Source organism: Leucoraja erinacea, chromosome 26 (genome assembly GCF_028641065.1).
Source record: "Leucoraja erinacea ecotype New England chromosome 26, Leri_hhj_1, whole genome shotgun sequence".
NCBI classification, from domain to species: Eukaryota; Metazoa; Chordata; class Chondrichthyes; order Rajiformes; family Rajidae; genus Leucoraja; species Leucoraja erinaceus.
The window spans coordinates 20,136,388-20,148,973 of NC_073402.1; the positions used below are offsets into that span (position 1 = coordinate 20,136,388).

Consider the following 12,586-nt stretch of genomic DNA (forward strand, 5'->3'; position numbering starts at 1 on the left):
TCCTGCTATCAGTTTTCCCCTGATTCCCTGGTGCACCAGAGAACACAATCCAGGTTTGTCCAACCTTCCTTGTTAATACCAAAGGCAGCCTTTTGGTAAATGCCTTCGTCACCCTCTCAAAATCCTCTACATCCTGTAATGGGACATCTAGAACTATCCCCATTGGTGATGCTAAACATGACGGCAATAGCATGTTGTCACTTGCTTCTGAATTACATTGCAAGTGGGATGTTAGTTTGCAGGAACTACTCCTGTACCTCCAGCACGCAGGTGGACCAAAGGGCTTTGGACTTTGAATAATGTCGCCAAAATTGCGTGTGTAATATGTCCAAATTTTTCTATTTCAAAATTTAAATCTGCAGTTGCATAAATGACAAAGCACCTTAATTTTGTTTGTGTTTAAGGGCACCTTTCGGACAGTTAACTGTAATTTCTCTTTGAAATGCCCATCAAGTCCTTCAGGTTAAAGATAGACGCAAAAAGCTGGAGTAACTCAGCGGGACAGGCAGCATCTCTGGAGGGAAGGAATGGGTGACGTTTCGGGACTAAACCATTCTTCAGCCTGGTTAGGGATTAGGGAAACAAGAGATGTAGACGATGATGTGGAGAGATAAAGAACAATGAATGAAAGATGTGCAAAAAAGTAACGATGATAAAGAAAACAGATGTTAGCTGTTTGTTGGGTGAAAATTAGAAGCTAGTATGACTTGGGTGGGGGAGGGATAGAGAGACGGGGAATGCTGGGGCTACCTGAAGTTAGATAAATCAATATTCATACTACTGGGCTGAAGGCTGCCCAAGCAAAATATGAGATGCTGTTCCTCCAATTTGCGTTTAGTCTTCAGTTCATGAGGCAACTAAGGATGGGTAATAAGTTCAGGGCTTACCAGTGCCACTGGCATTCAATAAATAAAAAAAAAAAAAAAAAATTATTTTAGAAAAGGCAGCTCCAGGAAAAAAAATAAAGGAAATCACACAAACTAGTAAAGATAACGTTGTAAATACAAACACTTGCACTGGCAATGTTACATCAGAAAAAGGCCATTTTTTATTGAAGCACAAGACTTAACTCCAGTGATTACTCGAGCACAACATGAAAAACATCTTGACAATAGAATATAATCTATGTTGTACAGGAGTTTGAAGTACAGTAATTCCATTTCAACAATATTATTGTTATTTTACAATGTCAAACCATCAAACACGGCTTTAAAGGCAGAATTATTTTTATTTTGTTAATGTTAGAAGCAGCTATTTGATACAGCCAAAGCATACAGCAGTGACAGAAATGGCTTGGGAAAGTATATTTTAAAACAAATTAGGCAGTAGTTTAGATGCATATGGTAAATATATGGCAAGCATTCATTATTTTACTATGTTTATATCATGTACATTTATGCATGAAAAATGTTTATCTTACAAAATTGAATATTCCTCAATTACTTTTAATCTTTTAGGCTGTTATCTTCAGCATGAAAGCATAGGCAAGAAATAAAGATTTCTTAGGGGAAAAAAAATCTCTGAATTACACTTTATTACTTCTCCTCCCCTAGAAAACAAGATACCAATAAATGCAATGATCTGATATCCAGTAGGGCTGGTCATGGAAACCAAGCCTCAGAAACAAACCCGATATGGGTGTTTTTGGGTGAAACCTCTTCTTTTGGCTCAAGATAATAGTGAGTTCTAAGCAAATATTCAGGGTATCAAAAAAACAAATATAAACTCAGATGGGGGGGGGGGGGGTCTAGAAATGGGCATGTGCATGACATTTTCCATTGTATATAGAATTGTGTTCCTTTACTGACTTAGTTTGGTGCTGGGTCTTATGAGATTGTCCATCTTGTTCAAGTGGAACTCAGCAACTAAAGAAAACATTAACTTCATCCCAACCCTCCCCCCCTTGAGACCGTATCGGTCAGCACAAGTGTCAAGTACGAAAGACCTTTGGAGTCAACTGAACCCCTGTCTTGTGGCTTCTAGTCCAAATAATTCTGCATAATTGTGGCCGGTTAGATTAGACGTTCAATCACAGTGGTGCAAAGAGGGCAAAGAATTGTGGCCATGCAGCTAATAGCAACCTTTACTGTAAGTACTGGTCACCAAGTAGAGATAATAGAAAATGGCCAGGAATGTCCGTTGCTTTATATATGCTTCTGATTGTTATACTGCCATGTCTTTGGCTACCAGGTTTCATTTTGGCTCAGTCGTTTGTTGGCTGTGGAACAAATAAGAGATTTCCTGCCCCGTGTCCCCAGTGTGATTTGCTGTGTTGTGGTAAATGGGAAAAACCCTGGTGAGGATGAAGCTTATACTACTGATGCATCAGAACAAATTGTGGTTGTATTTTGCTTTCCAGGATGCTGCCAGCAGCCCAAACTCACAGCTTACAAATAGAACTGTCATCTCTCTCAAATAAGAAAAAGAAATAATATTCCAATCTTTAAAAAAGCCCAGCTTGGCAGATAATTAATATTTTGAAAAAAAACAACAAATATATTCAATTATTAAATAGGATGGAATTTTGCACGGAAACAAACTTAAAAAGCGTGTAACCCGACACCCTTGTATAAGTGCAACTGCTTAATCCAGATACATTTGTACAGAAATATAAACGTTTGTATGTGAACAGCTTCCAGCTCCCACTCTTAATAAATAAATTACAAAGGAGATTTAACGCTCAGGAGAGATAAGCTGGAAAGAAGTGAAGCTGACATTTTTTTAAAGACACAGGCCTTCTAAGGCTATAGTGAAGCTAAAAGACTGCAATCAACAGGATTATCTTTTGCATTTCTTTTGGAAAATAAATATATTAATACCAAAGGTGTGTAATACAAGCCGTTGGCTAAACGCATTGCTTTATGTCAACCAAATAGAATCTGTGGGTGAACAATTTAATTAAAATGTCTTGGATGTCAGAATAGTATTCATATGATTGAAATGTACCTTGCAAAAAACATAATCATAGTCTCGACCCGTACCTGTGGAACAATGGGATACTTTAGTACTGTGCACTCAAGTGAGGACACTTAAGTGACCACCTTCCTCTGCCTTGAAATTTGACCAAGTATCCCAGCCTAGGCTGTTTTGACATAAAGCAGCAGCATCCGTAGTATGCAGAAAGACTTTGTAGTGGTATCTGTGTCCTACCTGAATGCTCAGAGTGAACTATATCTTACTGAGTTGTTGAGACATCATCTTTGACTGCCCTGGGAAATAATACCATTATAACACTCGTGTGTTTTATACTTGGTAACGTTAAATCCAACCTCTCCAAGGAATTTTCTTTAAATGATCTCTTTATAAGAAATTGTGATCAGATTGAAAATAGTTTTGCTGAATTATAATTAACCTTGGCAACTGTTCACGTAGATAGAGAAATATTTACTTCTTCAACTTGGATTTTAAGTTGGATATCAATAAAGAAAATTTAAATCATAGTGTACAACCTCACTGCGAATCAAAACGATCATAACGTTGGAATCAAGATACTACATGTGATTTTGTTAAATTTTAATTTCCCAACTATGACTGGTCAAAATAAAAGAGCTTCCAATATTACGAATGAATTATTCATATATTCCCTGGTAGAACAGACCTCCAGGTAACCTATTAATGCAAAGGAACTTGGGCTTCACCAAAGTTATAATAATTACATTTTGTAAATTGTCACTGGTTAGTAACAACTAATTCCAATTAACCAATATAGGCATGAGTGTTTTGCAGAGGAGATTTGGGTAGCCACTGTACATCAGGTTAATAATTTAACACCCCCCCCCCCCCCCCCCCAACCCTGTTTTCACAAATAGAAATATTAACACCACTTCATAGATCTGAAACAAAATATACTCCTGAGGATGAAGGAACCAGAACATTTCTTCTTGGGGTGTGGGAAAGCTGCTGGAAGAGGAACACTAACTCGTGAGGGACTTGGTCTTGTTACCAAATTATAAACTGAGTGCAAAATGAATACGGTGGAATACCCTTTGGAACGTGGAACTTTGCAGATCGCAACAAGAATTAAACAAACAATGATAAGAGAAAATCTAAAGATACCTTTCAAGAAATCTATGCATTGGTCATTTACCTGTCTGCTCAATATGGGTAATTTTGATAACCGAGACAGCAATGTAACTTTATTTTTCCAATCATTGTAATCGGAGGTATTGCTGTTACTTAAGCGAATAGTAATTCATCATCCCACACTTTTATGTAAACAATCCAAAAAAAAATCGCCACAAAGCTATGCCATTATTTGAAAAAGTAGTAGCGTTTTGGTCAATTTATGTTTTAATTTAGCTAGGTGCAGCAACTCACTGGCTATTAAATGTAAAGTAAAGAAGAACAAGAAAAAGCTTCAATAGAACATTGTTTTCAGAATAAATACTACACATGCATATCAGCCATGCAAGGCTCATATAGCAAGGACAGAGGCAATCTCTACTAATGTGCCATTGAATTGTCATCCAGCTATATCCATAAGAACACATACTTATCACATATCCACCAAGCATCTATAGAATTTCACTGGCTGATCAGTGGCACTGTGTCTCAGTGCATTTTATGTTACAGTCCACAGTGATCTAAATAATGGTAATCTGATTCATCTGGCCACCTACCTAGTTTGTGTCGATTCACTGGTAAACATGAAGACATGTTTAGGTTTTTTTTTATAGATGTAGTCGGGACATCAAGACATTTGCAGCTCATTGGCGGAGATCAACTAACACAAAAATAACTTTCATCTGCAAGTATATTGTGCAGTATTTCAGCTAAGTAGACAGTGTCCGAAATCGACTTATGTGGCTTGGCACTAGGGAGTTTGGTCACAGCTGCAGCCCCACACAACGGGGAAGCAAAATTAAGTATGCCAAATTATTATTCTAAATTATATTGTGTGCTCATAGAGCAAAAAAAACGAGGAGATCAGGAACGTTTCCAAGTGTGCCCTGAAGTAGGTCTCTAAGACATTGATTTGGTCCTTGTGTACTGTGGCAAGACTGCAGACATCCTGGATGATCTCAGAATGGGAATATCTAATGCTTTGATAATTCAGTTGGCTTTTGCACCATCATCTCGTTTGTAAAAAAAGAATATAACTTTCAAACATAACTTTCTATGGTTATTTCAACAGTCATTAGATAATGTCTTGTGGCCCTTATTTTCTGTTATAGGTCTTTATAACAAATTTAACATGGCTTGTTTGAACCCCTGATTAAATAGACTAATAATGTGCAGACTATGAGATTTTCTAACCTTTGTACCTCTGTCCACTGAGTGACCTTTATTTTAATGGTCGCAGAAATTCTCTCCATCTATTGTCCCCTTGATAAAGGTTTTTTTTTTAAACACAAGTGCGGAAATACTATGGTTACACCATAGCAGAAAATAATCCAGTATCCATACGGCCATTGCCAACTACATAACCACAAACGACCAATAAATGATTGTTGTAAAAGGCCAAAACATTAATTCTATCCAACCTATGCCAACCTGCCTGTTACTTGTGAAATGTGATGATAGTCATCTTTGGTTGGAAGTCATTCTGTCCTGATGGCCATTTGACCATTGCAAGGTGGGCCGATTATTTTCCACGATGGCTCATCTCTTAAGTGAAGGTATATACAATAGGTGCCTTTAGCCAAAAGTCATACTTGAAACATGGACATTTTTGGATATTTTCATTCCCTCTATTACAGCTATAATTCTTTATAGTGCATAGAGGAAAGATATCATGGATTGGTTTGAACAATTACTGCTGCTCGTACATCTTTGGTTGTCTAGTAAGGCCTCCAGACTGACTCGTCCATCCGTCCCGTGGTTGTCATTGCTGTTGGAGAATTGCTTTGACTGCCGTCAGCATCCACAACATCATTCTGATGAGCCAAATTGGGATTCATGAGTGAGCTTCCAGTAGACACACTGGTGCAGGAAGGCAACATTCTAGTAGGTGAGCGTTCTCCTCCAGCAACCATGGAGAATTGGTACGATCCAGCAGAGGTGCCATAGTAGAGATGATAGGGTGAGGCGCTGGTCTGGAAGGGTCCACTTTGGTTCTGGGCTGATCCAGGATAAGGTGGCGGCAAGTAGGTGTGGTAGCGAGCTGTGGCTGCCATGCCTGTCATGCTGATGCCACCAATGCCCGTGGTGGACGGAGCGGAGGAGTAGGTGAAGGCGGCTGCGGACATAGCACCGGGATAGTGCATGCGGGGATCTGAGAAGCGGGACTCTGTAAGTGAAGACAGTCCAGGAAACTGGCGCTCAAACTGGCGAGGATCTGTGAACGGGCTGATGTCCGAGGAGCCTGTGGAGAAAAACAAAGGAAAGATTTTAAACATTTGTGTCGGAAGGAACTGCAGATGCTGGTTTACGCCAACAACTGACACAAAAAGCTGGAGTAACTCAGCGGGGCTGGCAGCATCTCTGGAGAGAAGGAATGAGTGACGTTTCGGGTCGAATCCTCCTCAGTTAGAAGAAGGGTCTCGACCCGCCACGTCGAACATTCCTTCTCCCCAGAGATACTGCCTGTCCCGCTGAGTTGCTTCAGCATTTTGTGTCTGACCAAAGTTAACATTTGATGGGATGTTGTTCAACACTTCAAAATTAAGTCAGAGGTTCTTCATGATTAGTTTAGAGAAGCTGTATTCTATATTGATTTACACTTAAATTGAGCCTCCTCCACTGAAAAGGTTCCATTGTGCAATTAATTAGAGTACGTTCCGCCCACTGTCCCTTAGTCAATTTACCACTCGCTTTTACGAGGATGCTGTCAGTACACAAGGGCCTGCGCTTTGGTGCAGGGTTGGGCAGGCTAGAATTTCATTTCTTGGACCAAAATAGACTGAAGGGTGATCTTATAGGTGTATGAAATAATGAAGAGTATAGATAGGGTGAATGCACATAGTTCTTTACCCAGGATAGGGAATCAAGAACCAGAGAATATAGGTTTAAGATGAGAGATGAAAGATTGAATGGAAATGTGATAGGTAACTTTTTCACTCAGAGGGTGGAGGTATTTGGAACGAACTGCCTGAAGAGATAGTTGTGCCAGGTTTTATAACAGCATATAAGGGACACTTGGACAGGTATATGGATAGGGAAAAGTTAAAAGGGATGTGAACCAAATGTGGGCAAATGGGACTAATTTAAATGCGGTGCCTAGATTATCATGGACGAATTGGGCCAAAGGGTCTGTTTCCATTCTATCTCTCTCCTGTTACCGGGAAATCTTGCTCTTTGTATTTTCGTTGTCACATCTCCTAACGACAGTGACTAACTTTTCAGGAAACAAGGAAGTTTCATGTTAATGCTACAGGAATTAGAACAAACACGCATGCCCAATAAAGGGTTAAATCAGAACAAGATGAAATTAAATTTGGATAAATGATCAATTCACTGGATTCGGAATGTGTTGCAAATTATTGCTTTTTTGAAAAACTGGAATTGTTTGTGTTCAGAGCAGCCCCGTTTGGACGTGATTGTAAAATCCAGCTGCATCATTCTAAAAAATACAAACTTGCTCGTATTCTAAGCTGCTGCTGAATAAAAGCCTTGTGAGCACAGGACTCTGCGTAAACAATCGGAGACTGCGAGCAGTACTACTGGTCAATGAAGACCTGCTCAACCCAAACAGGAAGGTACTCATCCGAAGCGCTGAGTCACAACGCCAGGCAACAGACTCCGGACTGCTGGAAAATCCATGACTAACAATTTTCCATGTGGTGTAGCTCACACTACTACAACCAGACATGTCATTCTACAGAAGGTAGACACAAAATGCTGGAGTAACTCAGCGGGACCAGGCAGCATCTCTGGAGGCAAGGAATGGGTGACCTTTCAGGTCGAGACCCTTCTTCAGGCTAGTTAGGGATAAGGGAAATGAGAGATATAGACGATGGTGCGGAGAGATAAAGAACAATGAATGAAAGATGCAAAAAAAGTGACGATGATAAATGAAACAGGCCATTGTTAAAGCCCTGTCCCACTGTGCGAATTCATTCAAAGAGTTCTCCCGATTTTGCCCTGATTTGAACTCGGAGATTTACTGGGCCGCTCGTGTATTCGGGGTCGTGTACACTTTTCAAACATGTTGAAAAATCTCCAGGTCTTCGTACAGTTTACCGCATTTCCCGAGTACTAAGGAAAGACGTTCTTGCCGCTAGAGGGAGTCCCCGAGAAGGACGTCACTCAGAACGATTCTTTCTCCGGCTTAGGACGAGTTTGTTTGAAGGAAGACTCGGGACAGCACTTGAATTTGTACTCGCTACAATTTAGAAGATTGAGGGGGGGTCTTACGAGAAACTTACAAAATTCTTAAGGAGGTTGGACAGGCTAGATGCAGAAATGATTGTTCCCGATGTTGAGAAGTCCAGAACAAGGGGTCACAGTTTAAGGATAAGGGGGAAGTCTTTTAGGACCGAGATGAGAAAATCATTTTTTACACAGAGAGTGGTGAATCTGTGGAATTCTCTGCCACAGAAGGTAGTTGAGGCCAGTTCATTGGCTATATTTAAGAGGGAGTTAGATGTGGCCCTTCTGGCTGAAGGGATCAGGGGGTATGGAGAGAAGGCAGGTACAGGATACTGAGTTGGATGATCAGTCATGATCATATTGAATGGTGGTGCAGGCTCGAAGGGCCGAATGGCCTACTCCCGCACCTATTTTCTATGTTTCTATGTCTGGCAGAATCAGCAGCTCCACCAGCCGTGCCATTGTGCTTCCATCTTAGTCTCGTGTTTGGTATAAACTGATTTGGTTACCTCTTCGCCTCCAGGGAGAGTGCATTAATAGCTGTGCACTTTCCCAATCAACTTCTAACATCAAGTGCTGGTTGGACATCTAATTGATAAATTCTGGGTTTGAAGTTGCCCCAGGTGAAAGGGAACAGGCAGCTTCACCTTTATTGGTCACCTCTCCAAAGCCGGCTGCCCAGAGAACATTTCCGTTTCATGCTCCCTGCCATTCAATAGGGCGGCATAGTGGTGCAGCTGCTGCCACAGAGCCAGAGACCCAGGTTCGATCCTGGTTACAGGTTTGTACAGGTCTGTACGGAGTTTATACATTCTCCCAGTGACTGCGTGGATTTTCTCCATGTCCTCCAGTTTCCTCCCACACTCCAAGGATGTGCAGGTTTGTAGGTTAATTGGCTTTGGTGAAAGTTGTAAATTGTCCCTCGTGGGTAGGATAGTGTTTGTGTATGGGTGATTGCTGGTCTGTCAGGACTCGGTGAGCTGGAGAGCCTGTTTTGCGTTGTATTTCTCGAGTCTAAAGCTGCCAACCTGACAGCAATGTGTAGGTTCAGTAGGCAGTAGATCTATTTAATATGCCAACAGGCCTCCCACAGTCAACCCCAGAACGTGATATTCATTCAGAGAGGCAACTAGCATTACATCCCTTCATTGGGAGTGGCCAATTTCAGGCACTAACGCAGACTGCCATTTTTTTTTCCTACCAGAAGGAGTTGCAGCAACACTAAAATACACTACAGAATAACTTTGGCAGTGGCCACACTGGCCTCTGTGTCTGTGGCATCTTCAGATCGTGAGTAATCTATAGCATTCAACGTTCGTCACCCACGTTACATGAAAAAAACAAAGCAGGGATTGCAACATCTCTGTTCCACCCAGCTGAGTACATTTCCGAGCAGACACTGTAATTACACCTTCATTACAGATGTATGGATGCAAAACAGCATAACTGAATTTTGAATTATGTGCTGTTCCTGTAAGAGTCGAAGGAGGTAGATTTAACCTGTGACACCTCAAGGAAATCTGTGATATTGAGTTCATGGTCTGCCTGTTTTGGCTCTCCCTAATGTCAACGGATAGGACATAAACTACCACTCCGTCTAATCCATCGGTTTACTACTCACTATATTGGGCTAAAATGATGTCCAAGCTGTTTTCTTCTGAACTCCATCATGTGGAGGAAATCCTACGCCTACATCAGATCAATGGCCGTTGGCGCGCGAAGATTTCGTTCACTACAAAAATGGTCGCCCACAACTACATATCCCTCCATGCTTCTAAGTGGGACCATCCGCGTGCGGCCATACGCTGCCCGTGCACCTCAACGCGACCACGAGGTTGCATAATTTGTATGCCAAGGACACGTAAATGGGACAGGGCCTTTATGTTTTGTACACTATACATTCAAGTCAAGTTGAAGGTTCCACATCTGGGTAAGAGAGTAAAATGCAGAATAGACACAAAAGTGCAGAAGTAACTCACAGGGTCAGGTGGCATCTCTGGAGAAAATCGTGAAATCTGTGAGCATTTTGGGTCGGAGCCCTTCTCCGGACATGAAGAAAAGTCTGAAGAAGAGAGTCCGACCTGAAACGCCACCAATTCCGCTTTTCCAGAGGTGCTGCCTCTCACCCGCTGAGTTACTCCAGCATTGACACTGTCTATTACACCTGGAATACAGACACAGTATCTGCAATTCCTTAACTAAAGAGTAAAATTATGTTCTGTTCCTGTACTGAGTCGAAGGAGGTAGATTTAACCTGTGACACCTCAAGGAAATCTGTGATATTGAGTTCATGGTCTGCCTGCTTTGGCTCTCCCTAATGTCAACGGATAGGACATAAACTACCACTCTGTCTAATCCATCGGTTTACTACTCACTATATTGGGCTAAAATGATGTCCAAGATGTTTTCTTCTGAACTCCATCATGTGGAGGAAATCCTACGCCTACATCAGATCAATGGCCGTTGGCGCGCGAAGATTTAGTTCACTACAAAAATGGTCGCCCACAACTACATATCCCTCCACGCTTCTAAGTGGGACCATCCGCGTGCGGCCATACGCTGCCCGTGCGCCTCAACGCGACCACGAGGTTGCATAATTTGTATGCCAAGGACACGTAAATGGGACAGGCCCTTTATGTTTTGTACACTATACATTCAAGTCAAGTTGAAGGTTCCACATCTGGGTAAGAGAGTAAAATGCAGATAGACACAAAATGCAGAAGTAACTCAGAGGGTCAGGTAGCATCTCTGGAGAAAATTGAATCTGTGACGTTTTGGGTCGGAGCCCTTTTCCGGACTGAAGAAGAGTCTGAAGAAGGGTTCCGACCTGAAACGCCACCAATTCCGCTTTTCCAGAGGTGCTGCCTGACCCGCTGAGTTACTCCAGCATTTTGTGTCTATCTTTGGAATAAACCAGCATCTGCAATTCCTTCCTGCTAAGAGAGTAAAACTATTGGAGTAACTACTCTGTTTTGAAGCAGGTTGACACATGTGCAATGAGTGAAGAGGAGCGAGACTATTGTTGCTAGTATCTCTTCCGCCCCCACCTCCCCAATGACAATGCTGATTTTTTCGATTTTTCGGTTATTTTAAATAATTTGTCATTTGTTTGACATTATTGCACAACTGGGGAAGGGTGAGAGTTGAGAGTTGGGCAACTAGTTTGCAATATTGATAGTTACTTTGGAGCCAGCAGATCCTTGCAGAATGACAAGTCGACTCATGGTAATGCCAGACTAAATAATTCCCTACCAAAACGTTTTTGTAGAGGGATGTTTTAGATAACAAGTTAGATAGATCTGAAGATAAAACATAAATTAAAGCGGCAGCTCAACAAATTAATGTTTTTAGCAAGGCTTACAAAAATATAAGATGCACATTTGAAAAGAGGGATAGTAACTCATCTTGATGAGCTAAAAAGGAAGAGGCTGATAATGCATTGTAAGAAATTTTATGGGTGGCATACTGGAGCAGCGGTAGAGTTGCTGCCTTACAGCGCCAGAGATCCGGATACGATCCTGACTACCGGTACTGTCTGTGCGGAGTTTGCACGTTCTCCCTGTGACCGCATGGGTTTTCTCCGGGTGTTCCAGTTTCCTCCCGCATCCCAAAGACATGCAGGTTTGTAGGTTAATTGGCGTCGGAAAACTTCCCCGCGTGTGTAGGAGTGATGATGAGCACTGGTGATCGATGGTTGGCATGGATTTGGCGAGCCATAGGGCGTGTTTCCACGATGTATCACTAAACTAAAAAACTAAACTAAATAGAACTCCTGAGGGGTGTTTTGAGATAGAGTGGTGATCGCTGATGAGTGTGTCGCCAGCTCAGACTGACTCTTCTGGGGCTCAGGCAAGATGCAACAGGGCAGACTGTAAGTCGGTGCATTTGAGATAACTTACAATAGTATAATTAAATGATATCAAGTCTGCATTTTTGGTTACACTGCAGGTGTGAGTCAATAATTAAAAAAATAAAAAAACTTTTCCCAGAATTCAGAGAAAACTAAACTGCCAGAAACAACAATTTCTTTTACAGCATCATATAGTCATCAGTGTGGAAACTGTCCCAACTTGCCCACATGGGCCAACATGTCCGAGCTAGACTAGTCCCACCTACCTGCGCTTGGTGCATATCCCTCCAAAACCTGTCCTATCCATGTACCTGTCTAACTGTTTATTAAACGTTGGGATAGTTCCGGCCTCAACTACCACCTCTGGACGCTCATTCCATACACCCACCACCCTTTTAGAGTGAAGCTTTTTTCCCCTTTGGGTTAAACTGTCACATGTAGGCAAACGAGCAGGATTGCTTATTTTTATGTACATTTTTGTCCTCC

The 12,586-nt window shown here is 41.7% G+C and overlaps 1 protein-coding gene across 3 annotated transcripts in view; it reads right to left on the bottom strand.

The window, feature by feature from the left end:
• Positions 1 to 1,025: 1,025 nt before the first annotated feature.
• Positions 1,026 to 12,586, bottom strand: part of runx3 (RUNX family transcription factor 3) — a 173,892-nt gene continuing 162,331 nt past the window's right edge. For all 3 annotated transcript variants that reach the window (XM_055656322.1, XM_055656319.1, XM_055656320.1), the window contains one exon: positions 1,026 to 6,304. In XM_055656322.1, coding sequence (XP_055512297.1) covers positions 5,781 to 6,304 — 524 coding nt within the window. In that variant the 3' untranslated portion in view covers positions 1,026 to 5,780. The remainder of the gene's footprint in view (positions 6,305 to 12,586) is intronic.